General features: G+C 39.3%; 1 protein-coding gene across 1 annotated transcript; it reads right to left on the bottom strand.

Annotated features, from left to right (window-relative positions):
• Positions 1 to 1,068: 1,068 nt before the first annotated feature.
• On the bottom strand, positions 1,069 to 26,522 carry LOC5505010 (cullin-associated NEDD8-dissociated protein 1). Its single transcript, XM_048734275.1, has 40 exons — positions 26,358 to 26,522; positions 25,029 to 25,130; positions 24,520 to 24,587; positions 24,266 to 24,378; positions 23,819 to 23,919; positions 21,884 to 21,950; positions 20,909 to 21,007; positions 20,520 to 20,646; positions 20,054 to 20,162; positions 19,455 to 19,511; positions 18,992 to 19,095; positions 18,781 to 18,826; positions 18,108 to 18,216; positions 17,580 to 17,691; positions 17,324 to 17,411; positions 16,574 to 16,671; positions 16,126 to 16,237; positions 15,575 to 15,668; positions 14,303 to 14,552; positions 13,979 to 14,012; positions 13,289 to 13,388; positions 12,793 to 12,878; positions 12,420 to 12,476; positions 11,653 to 11,710; positions 10,805 to 10,890; positions 10,666 to 10,722; positions 8,709 to 8,804; positions 8,301 to 8,368; positions 7,934 to 8,028; positions 7,278 to 7,381; positions 7,039 to 7,106; positions 6,461 to 6,575; positions 6,050 to 6,124; positions 5,659 to 5,730; positions 5,051 to 5,167; positions 4,561 to 4,632; positions 3,656 to 3,766; positions 3,305 to 3,365; positions 2,080 to 2,226; positions 1,069 to 1,786 (listed from the first exon to the last, which is right to left on the bottom strand). The coding sequence occupies exons 1-40, from the start codon at positions 26,397 to 26,399 to the stop codon at positions 1,671 to 1,673; spliced, it is 3,693 nt and encodes a 1,230-aa protein (XP_048590232.1). The 5' UTR covers positions 26,400 to 26,522; the 3' UTR covers positions 1,069 to 1,670.
• Positions 26,523 to 26,776: the final 254 nt, after the last annotated feature.

Below are 26,776 nucleotides of genomic sequence, written 5' to 3' on the forward strand. Positions count from 1 at the left end.
GCATCATGGAGGTAGACAATGTAAAAAGCGCACAGGCAGCCTAAAATTAAAACTACATATCATATGAAAAAAGGTTATTATATGACGATCATTTAATAAGAATTCTTAAACTTTTTGGCATGCAAAGGGGGGTGGGAGTGCAGAATGTTGGAGCTTACCCGATAGGTACGTGCCTCAGGTGCGTACAGGATTGGTTGAGGGGGGTTGTGCAGTCATAGGTACCATGGAAAAAGCATAGTATTTAAAGATTCTTTTAATAAGAAATGACCCACCTGTGTACGCGCCAAGGCCTGGATGGTTGTTGTACACAAGCAGGGCAGTAGCAGAGGGTGGGGGCACATGCCCCCCCCCCCCTAAAAAAAAAATTATAAACAAATGATCGCCATGATCAGTCCCAGGCTACCTGCAGGTCAGTGACTGTATTTAAAGTTATAAAATCAAATATAATAACTTTGACTTGACTTGAGGGGGTTTGGGCTAGGTCTATTCTTAGGGTTTGGGCTAGGTCTAGTCTTAGGGTTGGGGTTTGGGCTAGGTCTAGTCTTAGGGTTTGGGCTAGGTCTAGTCTTAGGGTTGGTGTTTGGGCTAGGTCTAGTCTTAGGGTTGGTGTTTGGGCTAGGTCTAGTCTTAGGGTTGGTGTTTGGGCTAGGTCTAGTCTTAGGGTTGGTGTTTGGGCTAGGTCTAGTCTGGGGTTGGCGTTTGGGCTAGGTCTAGTCTAGTATGGGTCTTGTCTAAGGATAGGGTTGGGTTTAGTCAAAGCTTAGACTATTGCTAATATGGGTGCCCATAATGTCATAATTATCACTTGTAATCGAAATCTTGGATATGTTTTTTTTATTATTAAAAGGAATTAGGTAGGCTTTTATTTGGATAATTTGAAAACTGTAGGTCATTTTATCCATTGAGAACCTTTCCCGACTGCCAGCCATATAGCCACTGTGAAGAATTGACTAACGTTTTGGCGGCCGAGGGGGGGGGGGGGGGGGGTGTGCAGGCCGCCACTGCCGTCACCTTCCTTTCAGGTACGCGTCTGGAGATAGATGTTGGTTGTTGACAGTCACAATACCCTTATCATTAGAGAATTTTATTACATTCCAGTTTTAAACATGGTTTATCAAAACAATAGCTTGATTTTCTTTCATGGATCAAGCTGCAAGATGACAGAAAATAGTCATTTCACCAGGGCCTCTCAAAGTACTTGGTACAGTGCTGAATGCAATACGGACTTGTAGATTGAATCCAGCTAGAGTAGATGGTCTTTTAAGGCCATAACTTCGCTTCAGTTCTCAACAATGTGCTGTTTAATAAAATACTTTTCTTGGGATATTTCTAGTCCTTTGACATCAACATACTTTGCCTTCTAGGCATTATTTAGTTAGGGCCAGTAAAATATGACAACTCATTTTTTTTTTGTATGAAATAAGTCATTTCTACTGCTACTACTCAGTATTCTACACTGCTAACACTTAACCAGCAATCTTCCCACCCAAAACAATAATTGGGTTTCCTTTAAAACAATGCTTTTTGGTCACCTCAGCAATAGAATATTGCAGCGACCATATGTGACAAAACAATAACCACCAAGCTCGATATTTTATCTTGAAACAACAGTAAAGTAGAACCTTGGTTGTTGTCAACTATTGATTGTACAAGGTAGCTCTTTATTCTTCTCAGGTGGTGTCCATAGCCTCAGAGCCTGCATCCTTCTGAATGGACTCAAACATTGTACCAAGTTCAGGGCTGGACTTGATTTGTGCAAGGAAGTCATTCAACAGAGGGCTCTTATCTGTAATGGGGAAAATGTTGGTTTACAAACGAATGGTGGAGCTCCCTGTCTGTTGTCCTCCCTGTTGCTATTTTTAAATAGCAGTGTTAAAACACTGCCCAATCCATTCAGACCCGGGCACAAAAGGTGACGTGCCATCAACCGCCCAACCCACCACCACCACCAATAAAACATCAAAGACAAAGAAAAGTTTCTGAGTGAGGCCAGTGCCCAAAAACCAACTCAAATATATAACAGAACACCATCAAACCCAATCATTCATCGCTTGCTCTTTTCTTTCTGTAAATACTTACCGCTGTCAGGAATATAGAGTAAAGCCACAACAGCACGCAGGGCAGATCGCTTAAGCTCGTCCTGTTTCTCAAACTCCTGCTTCACCGAATTCGCCTTCACTTTGGTCTGGAGTGTTTGCCGTAGTGGCTCCACAAGAATGTCCACACCTGTAAAGAACAAGATCAAGGTGTGTCATATCAATGGACAGGCACACCAGATCGTATCAACACATAGTACATCAAAATATGTTAACACACAGCATGTCAACACATAGTACATGTCAACACATAGTACATCAAAATATGTTAACACACAGCATGTCAACACATAGTACATCAAAATATGTTAACACACAGCATGTTAACACATAGTACATCAAAATATGTTAACACACAGCATGTTAACACATAGTACATCAAAATATGTTAACACACAGCATGTTAACACATAGTACATCAAAATATGTTAACACACAGCATGTCAACACATAGTACATCAAAATATGTTAACACACGTCAACACATAGTACATCAAAATATGTTAACACAGATCATATCAACACATAGTACATCAAAATATGTTAACACAGAGCATGTCAACACTTGCCATTTTAAAGAAGGCCAATCACGCTGCCATTTTATACTCACGCTCAATTCCGTGTCACACAAAGAATCCATTTCAAGCGAGAAATCGATATATTTTCATTGAAACATCGTCAATAACGTATCAGACTTCATTTGGAGATTGTTATTTTGAAGTTTCCTTGCGAATAAACCATTGTATTTCATTGATAAACAATAACAAATGAGTGGGTGATCAAGATTCTTTAACACATGGCGCATCAATGCATGTCAATACAGAGTATGTCAATACAGTAGACGAGGTGCGTAAAAACATGTTAAAGCCGCATTGTCACCAGTTTACTTCCGGAGGTCCGACGTAAACCTCAACCGCTATAACACAAAATAATCTATTAGAATCCGTGCTATTTAACAGGCCATCTGGTTTAAATTATCGATCACATCTTCAAAGAAACATACAATAGACACACTGCTTTTACAATTTTGAAATATTTTTCGCGTTTCCGTTAAAAATCATCGGAGATTGTTACCTAATCGACCAGAAGAAAACTGGTGACAATGCGGCTTTAATACGTCCATCATGACACAGCATGTACAGGCAGAGTAAGCGCAACAGTCAAACTTTCAGTCGTACAGAACACAAGGCTATGGGTCAAGTACTTACGCTGAAGTACAGCGTTAGGGCACAAAGACGCAAGTCGGACCAACATTAGGAACGTCAACATCTGAAAAAGAGTATGTTTAAAACAATGAATGGACAAGCAAACACTTATAAACTAGTCAAAAGCATGTTCCATGTATGCTACCAGAAAGCAGGGAGACTCACATACAGACACAAAGAGGGGGCATAGAGAGAGAGGAGGGGGGAGAGAGAGGAAAGGCCACAAGGAAAGAGGGGCGCAACGGATTGACAGGTTATAGTCAAAAGAAGAACAAAATATCAACATGAAGAGAAAAGAAAAATGGAGACAATTCATACTGAAGGAATAAATCCCGTCGTAGGATACAAATTTACCTTGATATCGTAATGATCCTTTAGCCCATCCTCCACGTGGTTGAGGAACTCGAAAATGTCCAATCTGTCTAGACACGTGTCTAGTAATGTATACATGCACTCAAACGCTGCCTGAGAAACACCAACAGAGTTACATCAATTGCCAAGAATGAGAAAAGGGACTGTATTTGTTTAGTTGTCCAGGGCCGTAGCAGGGGGTGGGGAACTGGGGGAATGTAACCCCCAATACATTAAAAAATTATAAGGAAATGACCAGAAGGGGCGTGGCTGTGCCCCCCCCCCCCCCCCCCCATGGACCTTGTGAGAGATGTAAGGGGCTCTATATTAATGATTCCTTCAAAGCAGGCAAGCACTGTACCAGGGGAAAATGTGTTTCTTATTCCATCTTTTATCCAAATATATTTTTTATGATCTCTCAATATTCGGTGTAGTGAAAATAATATCCTGGATACAGAGTCTAGTTAAATATAGTATCTGCTGCGAGTCTACTTCATGCGGTAGGACAATGCAGGTAGCCTAGTGCAAGTGTACGCTATCTACCATTAGATTGGATATCAGTAACATATCATATCATGCTGTTTGCACTGTATGGTAGGGTACGAAGGAAAAGACTGTGCAAGTGGCCCATATAGGCTGTAAAGCATAAGATTAGATATCAGTAAACGGATACTGTTTGCACATATGTGGTTGGGTACGAAGGAGTAGACTGTGAAAGTGGTCAATGTAATGTAGTCTGTTAAGCACAAGATTAGATATCTTTACTACGATATGCCATTTGAACGTGTGGAAGAGTATGAAGAAGAAGACTGTGTAAGTGGTCTATTGTATGTTGTTTAGTACGAGATTGTTTATCTGTTTGTATATGAGCGGTATAACACGAAAGAGATGTGCGGTAGTAAACTTACTTTTCTTATATCCAGTCCGTCATCTACAGTGTGTTTAAATGGACCCATCTCGACCTCACGAATTAACTCTTTCTACAAGGTGAATAATTATCCTAATTTTAACCAGGTTGTAAAAAAATTGATTAAAAATAAATATATCAACCAAAGCAGCAATAGATGATCAAGGAAACACTAATTTTCCTAAAACATTTTTTTACAAGAACACAATTTGGCGCCATGCTTACCAGAAACATGTAATTAATCATCTGAATCTGGCCTGGAGTGCCACTGGCCATTTTTAAATTGATTGAATTAAACAGGTGCCAATTGTGAAAAGTCCCTTTTATTGCCTGTTTTTATGCATAATATTTGAAATAAAACCAAAACGATAATGAGTAAAGTAGGACACAAGATCTTAAATTTTTCACTTTATTTGTTGTCCTAAAAAGATAACAGACAGACACCTGCCACCCCCTCTCCTACAGCAGCTTTCTATACGATCATGACTCACTCTGATCTTAGTTTCATTGTAGAGCTGAGGAAGTATGTCATCCAGAAGGTCGCGGATCAGGGACGGCTTGTTATGAGCAGCAGAGTTAAACGTTACCAGGGCAACACGTCGAACATTCTATGAACAAAGACGCAATTGAAATAAAAGGAAAGTACATTTGCCCGTCACAATACCACCTTAAGCCTTACCAAGTCTACATTTGCACGTCACAATACCAGACTAAGCCTTACCAAGTCTACATTTGCATGTCACAATACCACACTAAGCATTACCAAGTCTACATTTGCACATCACAATACCACACTAAGCTTTACCAAGTCTACATTTGCACGTCACAATACCACACTAAGCTTTACCAAGTCTACATTTGCATGTCACAATACCACACTAAGCCTTACCAAGTCTACATTTGCACGTCACAATACCACACTAAGCCTTACCAAGTCTACATTTGCACGTCACAATACGACACCAAGCCTTACCAAGTCTACATTTGCACGTCACAATACCACACCAAGCCTTACCAAGTCTACATTTGCCCGTCACAATACCACACCAAGCCTTACCAAGTCTACATTTGCACGTCACAATACCAGACTAAGCCTTACCAAGTCTGTGTCCTGCACAGTCCGTAGAAATTGACTGATTGATCCTTTCAACAGCTGGTCTATTGGCTGGGGCTGGGGACAAAAAGTAACACCATCGCTATTGTAATGTTTGAATAGTTTTTACTTGCTAAAAAGATCCGCCTGCTTCAAACTACTTACAGATAAGTGAAACTAGTTAAAAAATAATTGTTATCAAACTACTTAGGATTAGTGAAACTAGTATGAAAAATAATTGGTTTCAAACTACCTACGGATTAGTGAAATTAGTTTAAAAGAATTTTTTTCAATTCGAAAAAAAAATGAACGAGAAAAATGTTACAGACAAAAATAACTTGTTGCATTGCGGAGTGTCTTTATAGTCACTCAAAACAAGAAATACAAGATGGCTTACATGATCCGAAATAGTGAACTTAACAGCAGTTACGACAGTGCTTCTAGCGAATGCTGAACCAGACTTGAGGTATTCCTGAAATATAAAGACAAAGAAAAAAGATGAGCGTAAAGAGCCCCAATCAGCCATACCTTTGTTTTTAATTTTTATTGAAAGCAAGGCAAATAATGTAAAAAAAAAAATCTCAGAATAGCCATCTAAATAGAACCCTTTTTTAATTCATTTACCATATCAAGTAAAACATATTGCAATAACGCCCTCTAATCAGCTGATGGAAATAGATGCTGTGACACACTTGTCAACAAAAAATCAAGCTATGAGAAATATCACAACTCTGATATCACGTCAAATACTCCAAACCTTACCAAAGAAGATTATACACGGCAAGAAGAAACACTGTTTTGAACGAACCTGCAGCTGAGGCAAGAGGTTAACTGGGTCCACAAGTGTGAGTTTGCCAAGACACTCAGCCACTACATTCCGCGTGCCTTCCTCTGTGCTCTCACAGTGGCTAAATAACAGCACCCTAACCAAAAATAATATAAATAAACCTCATTTTAGCTAAGATGCTACAGTATATGACAAAAAAAACTGTTCAAAGAAGAAGCAGGGACAGATTCTTGAAGATGGTTGGGATGTGGAATTGGGTGTGTACTAATGTATAAAGCATATGGTTGGGGTGGATTTGTGGACTTTAGCCATTGAGCGATTGTCCTACTTTGCAACCTAAAGAAATAGTTTACAGTGTACTTACTAGTGTGGTCACAATAATATTTCTGCGAAGTAGGCCAATAAGGATGGAAAAAAAACTGATTGACAAAATTCACTAACCATCTAGCTTGGAAACGAAATGCTTCAGTGCACAATACAATGTAGAACACAATGGACTACTCCTACTGTATATTCTAGCATGCTAATTGCACCCCGAGAGAGCAAAGAATCCCTGGGAATGATGCTAGAAAGCTCTGGATAAACGTGTATGGACATACCATATAGATGCAATAAAGGGTCTGAGGGCCTGAATACCAGCAGGGCTGCACGCCTCACAAGATATCACCTAAAATAACCAGAGAAAGAATAACTGGCATTTTTGTCACGATACAGTATAGGGTAACTTTGATATGCATACAGAGTAAGACACGGCAGTGCCACATTTTTCATCACATGATCTTTTATGCCCTACCAATATAACGAGAAAGGCCATGAACACTATTCTCTAATTTCTTACCTCTTTGAGAGAGTGTAAGAGCAGGTATTGCTTCTTAGGGGAAGCTTCGATTTCCTTGAGAAGGAAGGGTAGGTACAGCTGAAGGTTACCTGCAGCGATTTTACCTAAGGGGAAAGAAAAATTAAATGAAATGTTTAGCTTTTGTATAGATCAACAGTGGGAGACATGACTAAATGCACTTTCCATTGTGACTAGCCCATCAGTGTGTAAAAGCAGACTGTTCCACGCAGTTACCAAACAAGATTGTAAGTTATAGCCAAATTCGTTGTTGAACAACCTCAGAGAATCCAAAATCCTTGTCTTTTTTGGGAACAGAGCATAGTCAATGAACAGTCCAAAAAATTGATGGTTTTCATGCCTTCACTGTCGCTTCATAAACCATTTGACTGCAAACTGCAAAGGAATTTATATGTCATGGTGGTATGACTGACTATGCGCTATTCCCAGATGAGAATGTGGATTTGAATTCAAGGTGGTTACGCAACAACAAATTCGGCGATAATGTTTAAGAACGGCACTACAGATGAGTACAGATGAGTACGGGCGTATGAAAATTTGAGCTGTCATATTCATAGCTAAATACCACTGCTCTTTTATCTAGAGCGACAATCTGAGAGGTAGATATGTGTATTAGGTCAGTGACAAAGGTATCTTACCCAATGCGAACGATGCTGCTGACTTGATTTCCTCTGAAGGTGATGAGAAACAATCAAGAATGGCAGCCGCTAAGTCCTTGTGGTTACTCAGATCCCTGTTAAGCAAAACAAATACAACCAATTACAGACTTCACACACAAATCGTATGCTTACCCTGTATGACTTTGTTCTGTCTTCCTACACGAGAGTTAATAATTTTCACGGGCTTCAGGCTTCCTTAGCTAGATTGGTTTTTATCGTCTGTCTCAGTATTTTCTTTTGATAAAAGAGCAAAGAGCAATTTTCTTTTGATAAAAGAGCAATGTTGTCAAGTTGAAAATGTCTAAATTGTTTTTGATTATCTAAAATCATCTAATAGTTTACTCACACATGCTTGCCGATCTCCCCAAGTGACAAGAGTGAGAAAAGACGAACAGAATCTGTTACTTTGGAGCTCTGTGGGTTAGAAAACATTTCACTGGTAACAACACAATGAAAGTCTGATAATATGATAAAAGTAAATCAAGAATTAAACATTTGAGAATTTTGAGTCTTACAGTCTAACATGAGTTATCAAATAATTAAAGAAATTAAATTGTCCAAAATCACGTAAATTGTGTTCACTTAACAAATTAACTTTTCAGTAAAATGTGTATGATCACGTCCAATTTAAACACTTCGATATTATACAGTTTTCTGGTTTTGTGCCACTTTAAGTTTAAGATGTTCATCTAGAAATGAGACATTGGTCGCACTAGTCAAAGATTGTACTCTTTGAGCCCTCTGCCCTAAATACCTGTATATCTTTGACAAATCTGTTGACGACTGCCTCACCCTCCACAGGGCATGACATGGTGAGTGCCGCCACACACTTCGCAATAGAGTAATATGCCTGAAAATAGGGGGGCATAACGTGGTAAACACTGCCACACACTTCGCAATAGAGTAATATGCCTGAAAATAGGGGGGCATAACGTGGTAAACACTGCCACACACTTCACAATAGAGTAATATGCCTGAAAATAGGGGGGCATAACGTGGTAAACACTGCCACACACTTCACAATAGAGTAATATGCCTGAAAATAGGGGGGCATAACGTGGTAAACACTGCCACACACTTCACAATAGAGTAATATGCCTGAAAATAGGGGGGCGTAACGTGGTAAACACTGCCACACACTTCGCAATAGAGTAATATGCCTGAAAATAGGGGGGCATAACGTGGTAAACACTGCGACACACTTCACAATAGAGTAATATGCCTGAAAATAGGGGGCGTAACGTGGTAAACACTGCGACACACTTCGCAATAGAGTAATATGCCTGAAAATAGGGGGGCATAACGTGGTAAACACTGCCACACACTTCGCAATAGAGTAATATGCCTGAAAATAGGGGGGCATAACGTGGTAAACACTGCCACACACTTCACAATAGAGTAATATGCCTGAAAATAGGGGGGCATAACGTGGTAAACACTGCCACACACTTCGCAATAGAGTAATATGCCTGAAAATAGGGGGGCATAACGTGGTAAACACTGCGACACACTTTGCAATAGAGTAATATGCCTGAAAATAGGGGGGCATAACGTGGTAAACACTGCCACACACTTCGCAATAGAGTAATATGCCTGAAAATAGGGGGCATAACGTGGTAAACACTGACACACACTTCACAATAGAGTAATATGCCTGAAAATAGGGGGCGTAACGTGGTAAACACTGCCACACACTTCACAATAGAGTAATATGCCTGAAAATAGGGGGGCATAACGTGGTAAACACTGCCACACACTTCACAATAGAGTAATATGCCTGAAAATAGGGGGGCATAACGTGGTAAACACTGCCACACACTTCGCAATAGAGTAATATGCCTGAAAATAGGGGGGCATAACGTGGTAAACACTGCCACACACTTCGCAATAGAGTAATATGCCTGAAAATAGGGGGGCATAACGTGGTAAACACTGCCACACACTTCACAATAGAGTAATATGCCTGAAAATAGGGGGGCATAACGTGGTAAACACTGCGACACACTTCACAATAGAGTAATATGCCTGAAAATAGGGGGCGTAACGTGGTAAACACTGCCACACACTTCGCAATAGAGTAATATGCCTGAAAATAGGGGGCATAACGTGGTAAACACTGCCACACACTTCACAATAGAGTAATATGCCTGAAAATAGGGGGGCATAACGTGGTAAACACTGCCACACACTTCGCAATAGAGTAATATGCCTGAAAATAGGGGGGCATAACGTGGTAAACACTGCGACACACTTCACAATAGAGTAATATGCCTGAAAATAGGGGGCGTAACGTGGTAAACACTGCCACACACTTCGCAATAGAGTAATATGCCTGAAAATAGGGGGCATAACGTGGTAAACACTGACACACACTTCGCAATAGAGTAATATGCCTGAAAATAACCGGCATAACATGGGGAGTAACTGCACTACAACACATTGAGCAATCAAAAGCCTGAAAACAACACGCAGCCACTCTGCCGCACGGGGAGGCAAAAGCATTGGGAAGCATACAGTATCTGAGAGCAAAAACAGGCTTCTTACATTATTAGGAGCATTTGGTAAATTTCCTGCAAAAACGAGGATATAATTAAAAAGTGTTTGGGCTGCTTAATGTATTGACTGAATATAACAGTAAAATCTAAGCTGAGTTAAATAGGATTTAGCTAATTTAAAAACTTAACCTTACTGTTAATCACTAATGACTGCACCTGTTTGTGAATCATTTGTACACCAGGCTGTGGGGCATAGATGGGCAAAACCAGCATCTAAAAAGACACATCGAATACATCTCAGTTCTTTCAACCTACTGTAGTTCCAGGCGTTCTAACGGGGGTTTCAAATCCTTACCTCAAAGAGACTACTGAAGGTCATCCCCTTGATGCCAGAGTTGACGAGTTCAGTGATTAATGTGAGCATAGCATTTAAGGCACCGCCTGAAAATTAATAACAACATGCACATGTCTAAGATGGCGTATAGTATAATAATTCCTTTGGTAAAAACATCTCATCATCTTCATTCCAGTGTTAGAAAACAAAGGGTTTAAATAAAGTCAAATGTTATACTAGGAAAGGCTCAAGGGAGCAGTGATGGAGCTCGACTTTTTTTTTACAAAGTATTCTTAGGTAAACACAGAAATAAAAACATGTTAAACCAATAATTTATAATCATTACTGAACAATATATTTAAAATAAGCACATTTGTTGCACATTGGTGATTCACGTTTCAAGCACTTGTATATGTGCATTTAGTGCAAGGTCAGCATAACAAAATTAAATTTTGTGTTGTCTAACTACGCCGTACTCACGGTCAGTACGTAAAGTGCAAGGGGAAACCCGTTCTTTTGTGTTGTCTAGCTACGCCGTACTTATGGTCAGTAGGTAAAGTGCAAGGGAAAATCCGGGTTTTTTGTGGGTGAGGGGGTGCACTTACAGATTTTGTTCAAAGGTTTTGATTTGAATTAAGTATTTTCTCATTTACATAAAAATCTTATTTGGTTCAAGTATAATACGACGTATGCTGCCAGGTTGTCTAGGCATCTCAAACTCGAATCTATTAACCACACTCGAACCACATTCACAGCATACATTGAACTTTCCATGAGCCTATGTTTAAAACAATAGATTCGACTGAATTAGGCACATTTTGGGTTGACGTATGCCTTAAGCCCAAGTGATTCTAAATCAACACATTTACCTTGTAGCAGTGGAGACTTAACGAGAACCATAATCGCTGGTAAAAAGGTGGAAGCAGCCTGTGAAATCAGGATATAATTGCCTTAATATCCTTGGTTAATCAAAGGACAAATCATGACATCTTATGTTCTATCTTGTGCTCTCGACTGGTGATACTCTATGATTGGAGGTTACCTAGGTTACCTAGGCTTATTCGTGGAAGGTGCTTATTTTAAAAATCTGTTCTTTTTTAGATTCAAAATAGCTTGTTTACAACGAACACAAAAACCTCTGACAAAGGTAATACTGTCGGTTTTTGTTCTCTTCTGAAGTTCACTCCCCTTCATCATCGTCTATAAAGTCTATAAAGTGCAGCACATTTAGATGAGGCTCTTGTTTGGGGGAGCACTGTGCAGGCCCGTGCCCAGGATGATTTTTCTTGGGGGGGGGGGGGGGGGGGGGGGGTGCGAAATCCGAAAAAGTGGACCTAATTTTTCAGGGAGGGGGGGAGGGGGGGAATGAGCTCTCTGATAAAAATCTGACCAAAAAAACAAAAAGGGATTTTTTTACGCCTTTGCAGTCGGATTTGGCTACATACCAGAGTAATCTAACTTATGCTTTATAGTTTTGTCTACAAATAGCATGTCCATTGGGAACCGAAAGTTGACCTTCAGCCGTTGTGGGGGGGTGCGTTCGCACCCCCTGCACCCCCCCCCCCCCCCCCTGGGTACGGGCCTGCTGTTAATTCATTTTTTCTATCTTAGGAGAAGTGCTTATTTGAGCAATTACCTTGGCCATGCAAACTCGGTGTACTTTAGCGGTAGAGGTAAGAAGGGATAAGGTCAGCTGTAAATACAAACCAATGATAAAAAATGCATTAAAAAAGGCCAATCACCCCGCCATTTTATGCTCCCGCTTAATGGCGAGTCACTCAAAAAATCCATTTCCAACTGCCAATTCAATCAAACATTTTCAATAACATATCAGACTACATGCATTTGCAGTATGTATTTTCAATGATAAACAATAACAAAGGATGGGGTGGTCAACATTCTTTAAATAAGGATGCGAGCAAAATAGAAAGATAATCAAGTTGTATTCTCTTGTGCTTTTGTGAGTATACACAAAAACCAATCTTAATAACTCACAAACATCAGTTTACCTGTGATATATGCAGATCACTCTCATTAATAAGGGGCGGTACTTCAGCAAGTACCCCACTGATATCATCAGATGATAATAAAGAAACTACAAACCGAAAATATGAAATTGTTATGATTAGGAGTAGTAATAATGATAATTTATACTACTGCCCTAAGTGGCTATTGCTCAAAGTTTAAAAAAATGCCATGCAGTGGGTTTAGTCTAGTGATGCCTTCTGCCAGCCTACCACTAGCAACACGCTCATAATTTTTAAATTGTTGATTTTACATAAGTACCCTTGGACCTCATTGAATATAATTATTAGAAGGTAATCAATCACTTGCATGAACAGGTTGATTCAGTAAGATCATTTTTTAAGGATTCACAGAGTTAGAAATGAGCTCTAATAATAATATTTAAGACTTACTGTATACTGGTTCCTTTGACCTGTGGATATTTATTGTTTGGTTCTGGAATAGTAGGTGGGAGGTACAGTATCATGTATTAATTCTCACCATAGCTTGTCATCAGCACATTTAAGGCAGTCAGCGTAGAAAGCTTCAGCGCTCTTTGATTCTTTCTCAAGAAGGATGCCAATATCGGCATAGAGTCACTCTGCCAACAACAACAACAACAAAAATCACATTTTCAAGACATCATAACTTATGTAAACTATGAATTCAAAAGTTATACAGTAACAAACCCTAAGTAGGGACATTAAGGCTGATTTAGACAGCACGATATACATAGTAAGCGACCTGCCTACAACATTTCTTAGCCTGAATTACACACTACGTAATAATTATGTCTCGCGGAATGCTCGCGCTTATTTCGCGGAATGCTCGCGCCCATTTCGTGGGTTAATTTGCGGAATTGAGAAGCTCTAAGGTACGTTTTCGCATGAGTCGTCACAATTAAGGATTGTAGTGGAGTAATAGTCTGATTTAAACTCTGCAACTTCAGTTGTAGTGGTGTTGCAGGCAAGATGTAGATGACTAAATCGTGCTGTATATGCTGTCCATGTTCTATGCTGTCATTAAGACAGCATAGAATGTAGGAGCATAGAATGCAGGAGCATATAGCTCAGCTACAGTAATTTCAACCAAGGAAATCTCAGAGCAGCCTAAGACTACACTTTGCATGAACACTCATTAATTAGCTTAGGACAGAGTGACATGACTTCCAAGGCTATGACATGGACTTACCAATATTGGGCTAAGGTCTATTCTCAAAGGTGAGCTGAAAAAATAAAATAATAAAAATATAATGATTTTAAATCTCTGTTGGTGGATCCACCAATCCATTTTAAGTAATTAGTTAAAAATATGATCCCAGAATGACAATTTTTCTTTTAATATTCAGTATTGATTAAGTTCTATTCAAACCAATTACATAAGAAAAGTTAATTCTAATATGGTATCAGTAAAGATTATCATTTTACTCACTAAATTGAAACTCTTGACAAATGAATGCAACACCGCACTCATGTGGATATAAAAATTAATTTACATGTTGCATAATCAACTAACCCTGCTACAAGAGTGTAAGCTTTGACAGTTGTCAGTCTTGTTATCTCGTTCCTGAGTCTGTCTAGGAAGATAGGTAGACAGACTGGTAACTCGGCCTGCAATTCATCTCCGAATGTGCACAAGATCTGGCCCATGCATGAGATGGCTCTTTCCTTGACTTCCTGGTCAATGTCGGCAGCCTTTAATCTCATCAGGGTGCAACTGTAGATATCCCCCACATATGGCTTGTAGTTAAACTTGCTTTCTACGTCTGAAGAGAAGAAACCCACAGGAATTAAAAAGTTTCTTTCAGCTGCCTTTTTGTAATGCTAGCAAAGTACCAAGTGTGAGTGAGAACTTCTATTGTCTAATTTAGGCGTTGCCATTTTGTAATGCTAGCAAAGTACCAAGTGTGAGTGAGAACTTCTATTGTCTAATTTAGGGGTTGCCATTTTGTAATGCTAGCAAAGTACCGAGTGTGAGTGAGAACTTCTATTGTCTAAGTTAGGGGTTGCCTGTTTGTAATGCTAGCAAAGTACCAAGTGTGAGTGAGAACTTCTATTGTCTAATTTAGGGGTTGCCATTTTGTAATGATAGCAAAGTGCCAAGTGTGAGTTAGAACTTCTATTGTCTAAGTTAGGGGTTGCCATTTTGTAATGCTAGCAAAGTGCCAAGTGTGAGTGAGAACTTCTATTGTCTAATTTAGGGGTTGCCATTTTGTAATGCTAGCAAAGTACCAAGTGTGAGTTAGAACTTCTATTGTCTAAGTTAGGGGTTGCCTGTTTGTAATGCTATCAAAGTACCAAGTGTGAGTGAGAACTTCTATTGTCTAATTTAGGGGTTGCCATTTTGTAATGCTAGCAAAGTACCAAGTGTGAGTGAGAACTTCTATTGTCTAATTTAGGGGTTGCCTGTTTGTAATGCTAGCAAAGTACCAAGTGTGAGTAAGAACTTCTATTGTCTAATTTAGGGGTTGCCATTTTGTAATGCTTTCAAAGTACCAAGTGTGAGTGAGAACTTCTATTGTCTACTTTAAAGGTTGCCATTTTGTAATGCTAGCAAAGTACCAAGTGTAAGTGAGTAATTTTATTGTCTAATTTAGTTGTTGCCATACTGTATTTGCCATTGAATTCGGTAAATTAAATATATAAGATGTTTATCTATATAGTTAGCTATTTTGAGATTTTTTCTGATACTTTGCTTTTCAGTATTGTTGAAGACAATAAGAAAGGTGTGAGAGAGGCTCTTTGGCATGCCCCCTAACACTGTTGGTTGGTTACACACATACTGTACCTAGTGGTCTGATGACCTTGACAAGCTGCTGTGTGACAAGCAGTGCTTCTGATGTGATTTTATAAAAAGGGTCCCCAACTGCTTGAACAACGGGCTGGAAGATACAATTAAGAAATATGAACAAGATTGGACTTGAACCTTCCTAATCAGGTATGCTCATATATACTGGAGTTTATTTATATTTATAGTCAAAGCAAGCTTCAAATTGATTTTGTTTTAACTAATGAACTGTGTTGAGCTAACTCTATTAAAGCAGGGGAATCAAGCCACCATTTTAAGTTTCCACTCAATGCTGAATTACACAAGAGATCCATTTCAATCAACTAATTCGAGTGAGTAACCAAGACATTTTCAATCAAATACCATAACTAAAGTATCAGACTTCTTTTGTAGATTGTTATTTTGAAGTCTTATTCTTGCAAATAAACCTTTGCATTTTCACTTATAAACAATAACAAAGGAGTGGTTGATTGACATTCAACCACATTCAACCACTATTCGACCACTTTTTTTAAACAATACACCACCAATCCACTACATGAATAACTCACCGGAAGCAAAACTTGCACATGAGGATGAAAAACCTGTGGGGAATGTTGGGATAGGATACTTCCAAGGAATGCCAGCGTATCAATCTTCATATTTGAAGTGGAACTTTTATCTCTGCAATAGAAAACACATACTCTGTTAAGACAGGTCTAAATAAATAACCTTCAGGAATGGACTTTTTTTTAACCTGTACCACTTTTTAAACTTTTTGTCAGATGAGGCACCTCATTTTGGACATGAAAATTTCAAATTATTTTAAGCAATTATGGCAATGGGCTCAAAATACATAACTCCCCCAGCTCAAAATCCTGAGAGTACATTTTTTCAGATGTCATAGAGCACACATAGCAGCTGAAAGGGTGGTTCTTTCTCACCCCAGGAAACTGGCATGTATCTTTATCAAGCATGGTCAAAAACAGGCATAAATGTAAGACAGGTATTGGGGCTTACGAGAGAGAGAACTGAATGCCTGGCACAATGGCGCTGATGTGTTCAGATAATGCTCCTGGAAGGACAGACACAAGCTCTGACAACAAGTGGAAGCAACCCTGAAACCATGATAAATAAACACATTAGTATGGTATCAATAGAGTGTGGAAGAGACCCTGAAACCATGACAAGATGAACACATTAATATGATATGATTAAAGAGAGACTACTGCATGGGCCTTTTGGAAACTGGTCAATGAATAGCCACATGGTTAAGTTGTATGTACGTATGTACGTATGTACATATGTAAAATGATGGTTGAAGGCCGTGATGGTTGAAGAACGTACATATGTACGTTTGTATGTGAGCTTTTTTAAAAGTATCAGAGCAAAAATGAAAACAAAAGTAGCAATGAAATGAAAAGGTATGAAAATCAGTTTATAAAGGATAATGAACATTTTTATGGCGATGATGTCGAACATGGTGACAATGATGATGACACTAATGCTGATAAGAATAACGGCAATTGAAATGGAGCTTGAGGGGATAGTGGTGATTATGTTGATATTGATTTTTTTGATAATGATAATGATGATGATGAGGAAGAGGAGGATGGGGATTAAGATGATGATGTTGATAATAAAGAGGATGGCAAAAATGCAAACTTCAATACATTTGTGCAGCTACTGCTTATGATGATGGTGATGATGATGATGATGATGGTGATGATGATGATGATAAAAGGGATAATGATATCAGTTTGTTCCTACCTGTCTTGTTTTGACACTTTTCTCTCTCAGCTGTCTATGAAGTGCTTTTACTACATTTGGGATTTGGCACTGCAGCAAGGCTAGGGGTCTGAAACAAAAGAAGGTAAAATAAAACTGATATTAACTTAAAATAACGGAAAAAGTATAATACTTGAGGATCCCTTAATATGAAATGACACACTTTTTTGGCAAGGAGGGTGTATGCAGAGCCTGCACACCTCCTACTTTAGCTATGTGCATGAGTATTACTACTTACCCCCCATCTTCGTCCATGGCATCTGCATCTGCTTGACCAGCTACTGGTCGCGTCTGTCTCAGAAGGGTTATGTAAGCCGAGAAGATGTCTGCCTTCACATTTTCTTCCCGTTCTTGAAAAAATTTAGAAATTGTTAGAGATTTGTTGCAAAGGAAGTTTGAAATCGAGGATTTTCTGACATTTGCATTGTTTTTTTTTTCCACCATTGTCATAAATGATCACTGTTACTGTTGTAATGTTGATGTCATCATCACAATGATCAGAGAGCCCATAACTAGCATTTTGGAAGGGGGGGTGTATTAGGTCTTTTAGTGATGACTTAAGTATCTCATTCTAGCTCAGAGAGTTTTTCAATTTTTTTTACATATGAGCGGACCTTCCATTCAAGTGGAGTGCTTTTTGGACTGCAGGCCTGATCATGCATGGTTTGGTAGATGGTCAAGAGTGGTAATACCTTTGAATCTGGCAATCAGGGATGGTGCAGGCCTGATCATGCATTATTTGATAGAGGGGCAAGAGTGGTAATACCTTTGAATCTGGCAATCAGGGCTGGTGCTACATTCTTGTACATCTCACTAAGTAGCTCATGTCTTGAGCCAAGTACAGCAGCGAGGCATTTTGCAGCAGCCCTGCGAACCTGTAAAGACATTCATAAATGCATCTAATTAAGCAGCGAGGCATTTGGCAGCAGCCCTGGGAACCTGTAAAGAGACATCCAATACGTGTCAAGGGGAGCTTATTACAGCAGCAGGGAATTTGTCAGCAGCCTGGCAAACATAACAAAACATCTCAGTATGAGTGAAGGGGTAAAAACTATCGATTAGATTACTCAATTTCTAATAAAACTTAGTAGCTAGTGATACTCATAATAAACACAATGTTTCTTTATTTTTTCAACAGATTGCCAAAGATCATTCAAAACTCTGCACAGCAAGCTATCAATAAATATTATTAGACATACAGTGTATAATAGACTAGATGTGGAGCTTGCAAGAAGAGTGATTTAGCATTACTTGGGAAGGCTTGAAAACTTTAACCCAAACCCAAGTTTAATAGCTTTTGGGTTTTAATGAATAAGTTTTAATGACTTTTGACCTTAGTGTCTATGACTGACAGGCATGGTGGAATTTCAAACTGGGCTATTTTCTTAGAACAAGTGAAAATACTAGTCTCCATTTCAACAAAAGAGATTGGCAATTACCTTCCAGCTCATGTCATCGTCGTCACTGTACTCATCATCATCCTCACTGCAACACAAAGTTGATACTGTAAGTTGAAATATTGGCATTAATTTGCTTCTTTTACAAGCACTGTTAACTAACTGGCTAAACTGTTTATTATGCAATTATAATTGCAATGGCAGGAACTCATTTTTGGTTTACTGTAAGGTGCTTCAGTAAGTGGAGACTTACTCCTCATCGTCCTCATCCATGTCTGTTTCCATTTCCACATCATTTTCGTCTCCATAGTTATAGTTGGGATCATAGCAAATAAACTCTAGGCATATGTCTATGATCTAGAATAAAAAGATTTTTGCATTTTAGGAATACTGTTACCCATCATGTTCTGGTACAAGGCCTGAAGCCTTATGCAAACAGAACCGTTACTGGCCAGAACAGCCAACATTGCTGGCCCAGAACAGTCAACATTGCTGGACCAGAACAGCCAACATTGCTGGCCAAAAACAGCCAACATTGCTGGCCAAGAACAGCCAACATTGCTGGCCCAGAGCAGTCAACATTGCTAGCCCAGAACAGCCAACATTGCTGGACCAGAACAGCCAACATTGCTGGCCAAGAACAGTCAACATTGTTGGCCTAGAACAGTCAACATTGCTGGAACTGTAAAACACTACTATGTACTATTTGTACTCACTTTGGGTATGTAGGAGGTGACTTCCTTGGGACATCTGCAAACAAATGATTCAAAAGCCTGGAAAAAAAGTTGCACAAAAACAATCAATTATTGTAGCTTGTCAGTACTCATGTATTGAGTCAAGTTCTTATTGCCATTTGCTGGACAACTACTGGAAAATAACCATTGTTTTTGGCAAAATATTTGCACATTATGTAAAATCAAGGACTCATTGAAGAAAGGGCTACAGTAGAAACAGTACGGCAAATATCAGAATTTGAATCGCCCAATCATCTTGCCTTAAACAGTACTGCAAATATCAGAATTTGAATCCCCCAATCATCTTGCCTTAAACTGGGAAGGGAGGGCTCAAGGCAAAATTTATCCTAGTTTGTTTATTTAGAAACAAGTTATTAAGACTTACTGTGTGTAGGAAGCAAAAACACTGTTTAATCTTTATGGAAAACAGCACCACTAGCTCCTTTTCCATTAATGTATCACCTATTTTTATTGATCTAAAAAGTCAAGGGAAGGGGCGCATAATGCCAAGCTTAAATTCTAATTTACTTTGGCTTGTTGTTTCTTTTCAGTGTTGAGTTGCTTCAAGTAGCATGGTGTACCTGGATGCAGTATTCTCTTAATTCATCATCGTTGTTAACCTTGGAGAATTGGACTATGAGTGGGATGATCCTCTCTAGATGCTCACCAACCCGATGTCCCGCCTGACGGCTAAAAATAAACCAATAACCAGTTTAAAAAAAACTGCAATTACACAATTGTGCAGGATTTGCTTCATAAGTTACAGTAGAAGTTCTGGGTTAAGATGTTGAATGAAATCTTTTCAGGTACAAAAACCTGGCTCTCTACACTGCAGTTTTTGAATCTCTCATCTTCTTCGATAAGGATGATAAACCAAAGGTCCTCTATCTCACCATACTTCATTAACCTGTATTTGCAGACATAAAAGAGCCACTTGGAACACTGGCTCCACCATCTACGTAGAGTGACAGCACTTACACACACTATGAATGGTAACCTTCACACATGCAGACTCTAAGGAACAGTAGCAGTTTTTATTTGACTCACCAAATAGCTCCAATACACTGTATAAAGGTCCTGGTGGTTGAGTGAGATGTGTTAAGCTGAAGTTCATTTAGAAGATGGTCCATCAGCTCCACAAACAGACCAGCATTTGCACTGAGAACAAGATGCCCTGAAAAACACAGCACATCAACTCGACGGACAGACCAGCATTTGCACTGAGAACAAGATGCCCTAAAAACAAAGCACATCAACTCCACAAACAGACCAGCATTTGCACTGAGAACAAGATGCTCTAAAAACACAGCACATCAGCTCCACAAAAAACAATTTTGTCTGCCATGCCAGACTTGATCGGCAGACATAAAACAATAAAAGTTGTTACCAAGAACCCAATTGTTATTATCTGTAAATGTGAATCAATATTCGTGTACCTAAGGCAATAATAGCCCTTTTCCTGACAGCCAGCCTTGAGCTTTTGAGCTGAGGGAGCAGGGAAGCTTGTATGGATTGGTGGTATGTCACTAGCAAACCTAAAAAAAAAAAGACATCGGAAAATGAATTCATTGTGGACAGCAAAGTAGCAAATTATACATTAAAATGCAAGTGTTCCCCCAAAAACATATTTGTAGTGATATATTTTTTCCACAGTGTAAAGCAGTTTTTAGTTTCACTTTCACCCTCTTCGAGAAATTGGAGGGTAGGTAGGTGGGTAGGTAGGTAGGTAGGTGGGTGGGTGGGTGGGTGGGTGGGTGGGTGGGTGGGTGGGTGGGTGGGTGGGTGGGTGGGTGGGTGGGTGGGTGGGTGGGTGGGTGGGTGGGTAGGTAGGTGGGTAGGTAGGTAGGTAAGATCTTTATTAAAAACAATAGTTACATGCAAACTTTACAATTCTAGTGGGAAAAAAACAAAACTATTATTAGTAAGTTCATAAACATTACTGGATACTACATTAGATATCTGTGTACCGGATTAGGTCTTTACAAAATTGAAAAGGCATCTGTTTATAAAACAGAGGGTAAGGGTGAAAGCGGGAGAGGAATTAAGGGCATAGTGCTAGGTGGAGAGGGGATGTCAGGAGGGTAAGGGGGTGGTGAGGGTGCGAATGGAAGGCAGATGTTGTTGGTTCAAAGCTGGTACTCGTATTGTGGCATCAAGGATAAAGGGGGAGGCATAGCAGGGGGATAGTGGTTGTGGTGTGGGTAGAGGTTGTTGGCAGGGGTGAGAATGGGAGGGGAATCATGGGATAGTGCTAGGTGGAGAGGGGCTGTCGGGAGGGTACGGGGTAATGAGGGTGTGGATGGAAGCCAGTTGTTGTCGGCTAAAAGCAGGTGTTCGTACCATGTAAGTGAAGCAATCAGAGTGTGTCTCAATTATTTGACAAAATGTAATATAACAGGTGCCATACTCACCTCCAAATCTACTCAACAGGTCACCCAATATATCTAGGGCCTCTAGCTGGACTGATACATCAGTACTCTGCAAGAAAACACAAACACACTTGAATAAGGAACTCCAGCACTGAGACTTCAACAGAACTCATAAAGCTATACAGTAGTACCGTATAAGAGTACATTGAACACTTTCCCATTTAAAAATGTACTTTCCCATTTAAATGTGTACTTTTGCGAGAGCGTTGTTTTCACGTCCTCAAAACGCGGGTCAACCAATCAGAGACCATCAGTTCAATAGCCTTAATTCAACGCGTCTGGAGAACGCCAGTCAGCCAATGGAATGATCTCAAAATTTGAGCCCTCGTGATTCCGCGTAGTAGTTGTTTATCCGAGAACTAGACATTTTGTTGCCAATAAACAGTAAACAATATGCTCTGAGAATAAACCCGATGTTTTGGGATGTTGGCGCGTTCTAGAGACCCCTTTTACTGAGGGGGGGGGGGGGGGTGAAAAAGACTCGAAAAAGAGGGAAACCCTTAGCAGTAACGACATAAAACAGATTGACAAATTTTTCGAGTTCACCTATATTACAGATTGCACGTTCTGCATTCGAAAACGCACTTTGATTTGCTGTATAATCCAAATCTGTTGAAACAGCAAATTGTTTATCAATTCATTCCATACCCTGAGATCTCGTGTTACACGGCATCATGTGCAGTGTGAGCTAGAAGATTTCTCTCCTGCATCTTTTTATAATGAGAACAATACGAATGGGTCATTCTTGGATGAAACTGACGGCAAAAAGAACAATATTTGATTTGGATGGCAGACAAATTTGGGCTGGATACAGCCGGGATTGAAGCCAAGCCACGGGACTAAAAGGGCGCCAATTTCGTTTCGCGCCATCACAAGTCTTTGGTTCATTGCGATCAAGTATGGTTAGTCCGACCTGGGAACACTAAAAATATCCATTTGGTGAAATGTTCACAGAAAGACATGACATATTTGGTATAGCGAAAAGAGATTCTGAGAGAGCTGTGCAAAGAAGAAAATGGTCATTACTAGGGTAAGCCAATTCAAGTGTCCTTGGTGTTGGTTTTAGAAATAGCTTGTTTAATGACTTGTTCAAGTTCGAGTACTTTACATAGTTTTAAAGATGTAAGGCTACTCCTTTTATTTTCTAAAGTCATCTTCTCCATTTGATCTATTCTGATCCCTAGTCCGTGTTAATTATCGTTATCACCGGCAATCTGCATCGTTGACAGAAGGCTTTTTGTATTGACCTTTTTGCGGGATAAGAATGATTCGGTGTGATTGGTCAGGTCGCGTCGAAGAACGCGGAATCACGAGGGCTCAAATTTCAAGATCATTCCATTGGCTGACTGGCGTTCTCCAGACACGTTGAATTAAGGCTATTGAAGTGAAGGTCTCTGATTGGTTGACCCGCGTTTTGAGGACGTGAAAACAACGCTCTCGCAAAAGTACACATTTAAATGGGAAAGTACATTTTTAAATGGGAAAGTGTTATTGGTACCTCTATTAGGAACCTATTGAAAGGACAACGATGACAGCTAGGACAATGATATCCCAAACAGAACACACAGAGCAAGGCGTAGTATAGTATGGGAGTACAGAGATACCACTACTGTTGACAAAATAAGCCTAAGAAACTTTCTGTGATTTTGCTGAGATTATGTGGGTTTTTCCGAGATTTACACCTTAGAACCCAAGGTCATTGTTCGAATGTAAAATTTGTGATTTCATGTCATGATTTGGCAGAGAAGGGTTGAAATCTATCAGATAGATCACATTTTACAGTTTATGGACCTTTAAATTCTTGAATCAATTCTATTGTAGTGTTACCATAAATTTGTTATTTCTGCAATTCTTGCCAAACATTTGACATCCAAAATTTCAGCATCCAAAGTATGGATGAAATAACTGTTGCAATACCTTGGCAATAGCATTTGTCAATCTCCCAGTAATTCGCCTGCAGATGTTGGCTGCTAGTGATGAAGAGGCTGGTGGGAGTTCACCTATCACAGTCTTAAGTCCTATGTACAGAAAAGGGACAATGGATAATGGAACTCATCTACAGAATTAAACAGACAAAGGAGAAAAAGAAATAAATAGATGGATGGACAGACAAACAAACAGAATAACACACAATAACACTTAGGGACAGACAAACTGATACAGTAGATAGACTGAAATACAACAAGACAGACAGTTGGAAAAGACAGACAGAAAGGCAACCAAACTGACTGGCAGACAGACAACCAAACAACAAACAAAATAAGACAGACAGAAATGGGAACAGTGGATAGCCTAATCTAGAAACAACCAACGGAATGACAGGCAGACATAGTAAAAGAATGACAAGCTGACAGTGATTCTTACCAATACTAGAGATATCTCTTAGCTGTTCTTTGTCCGACAGCATGTTGGAGCAGAGTGTGTCTACGATGGTCTCCACGTGGTATTCCTTCACCTTGCTGACTAGGGGACCAAGACTGCAAATAGAATCAATGGCAAACTTTAGGGCCACAACAGTGGTGTCGGCTTGTGAGTGGGGGAAAAACAGTTTATAATAATTTAATAAACAGAGAAAAGTTATATTACAGAGAGAAGTATATTTTGTTTATTCTACCCACCATTTTACAGCTAAGTTTTGGACCTCTCCATTTTTATCTTCCAGCAGCTTTAATAGCATCTGGACCACCTATGAAAAGACAATTCCAGGAATTTCATTAACTCCAGAAACAGCTATAACAACAACAGTGTCACCATTATCCTTTATCATCCACTGTAATGCTTGCCAGTAATAACTTTCTACCACAATCATCAGGCTTGCATTAACACAGCCAACTAAAAACAAGCTGAAACACTAAAACTTTTTTTTTCTCAACTGCGTACCAAATTCATAGCGCAATGTGGATGTCTATTTCAACAGACACGTTTTATACATATCTTGATTTCATTATCTGAAAAAAAGGGTAACAAGCAATTTTTGGTGTGCACAGTTTAGTTGGTGTTATGCATTATCTGGATGTGCATCAGATTAAGCTATCCGAGTCAACTGAGTGCTTAATACTTTGGTTTTTAGTTGGCAACTACAGTAACGGTAGTGATATGCTCCCAGTTTAGCTGTTAATATACCAACCTTGCGCTCACTATCATCATCAAGTTTAATAGAATCTTTTTGTAACTCCGCCATCAGATCATTAGTGGCCATGAACCTGAAGTCCTTATCACTAGACGTCATCTAAAAATTATAACAGTCATAAGTTTCTCAAATGTAAAGTGAAATACAGTGGATTTGTAGTATCAGATTAAAGTACACTACTGTATAGTGGATAGGCTGAATACTTCTTTTATAAACTGTCAAAACCTGGAGTTTACATGGATTCAGCCGATGGAAATGAATGGTTTTTCACATTTGGTGCTTTGCAACTGACAAAGGCAGGTGACAGAGGCTGTTTAAAGATTACATTACACATTTATTTTTCTTTGGGGGGGAGGTGTGAAATCTGAAAAAGTGGACCTAATTTTCCGGGGGGGGGGGGGGGGGGGGGGGGGAGGGTGTTCTCTGATAAAAATCTGACCACCCCAGCAAAAACAAAAAAGCGATTTTTTTTTATGCCTTTGCAGAATCTCCACGGGACCTTACCAGAGTGATCTAGCTTATGCTTTATAGTTTTGTCTACAAATAGCACATCTATTGAGAACCGAAAGTGGACCTTTGGCCGTTGTGGAAAGGGGGGGGGTTGCATTCACATCCCCTCCCCCCCCCTTGGGTACAGGCCTGCACATGATACACAAACAAGCTTTACCAAATCATACCCTGTGATACATGGTTGTTACCGGGTCAATGGATTGCGTGCAAGGGTATTTAAATCTATTGTCGTCAAAAATGAAGATGCTTACAATGTTTGTAAATTACTAAAATAGCATAATTCTATTTTCTTGTTGCATAATCTGAGAACATTTCCTTACTTCGTCTATTTCACTGTAATTCATTTTCAAAGCAATATGCTATTGGTTTCAAAGAATAGATTCAATTCTTGCTAATTATCAAGTATTCCATCTTGCACTAAAAATTATCTATTATTATACATATTTATTTCTTATATAAACACAACAATCGTGTTAATAAAATAACAAAGCAAGACCATAAGAAAAAAGCTGGATGCCTATTACTTTCAAGTGAGTCAAAATCAAAATTGATCGAATAGATTAAAATTTCTTAATCGATGTCAAAAAATATCCTATACTTACTCTAGAAAATCAAGATCAAACTGCAGGGTATTTTTACACAATTTTTGCAGTTTAAGAACATGGTATTTTTTCTACTAGCACTTAATGACTGATGAATAAATATTACTCCAGGGTAAGTTTCTCACTGAACACACAAATTTGATAGGATGGAAGTCGGTGTCATTTTCTACACAACTATGAAAAGTGAAAGTTTTCCACAATTTCAGCATCTTACTTTGTCTAGAAGGGACGCTATATGGTACGGAGAAGCAGTCATGGTGCCTGTGTTGGTGCAAAACCCTAAATTTTTCCGAAGAAGATACAATTTATCGATAACTTTTTTGCAGAAATTTTCTCTTCTCCACAGAATGGATGTGCACGAGGGGCGATTAAGTGCGCATGCGAACTTGTGTAGCCGCTGAAAACATAGCCGGTTCGCGGGCTATGGCTTTCTCTACTCCAGGGGTAGGCAAAATGAGCAAAACATTTTCTGTGCACCACTTGATTCATTTCAAATTCTTCATTGCTCTCCTTTATCTTATTATCAGTATTGAATATCGTATTTAACTTTATATCAATTCAATTAATTTATTTGGTACCTTTTTATCTTTGATTCACGGGCGTTGCTCAAAATACATTCATATTGAAGAACAA

This window comes from Nematostella vectensis, chromosome 11 (assembly GCF_932526225.1).
Source record: "Nematostella vectensis chromosome 11, jaNemVect1.1, whole genome shotgun sequence".
Classification (NCBI taxonomy): domain Eukaryota; kingdom Metazoa; phylum Cnidaria; class Anthozoa; order Actiniaria; family Edwardsiidae; genus Nematostella; species Nematostella vectensis.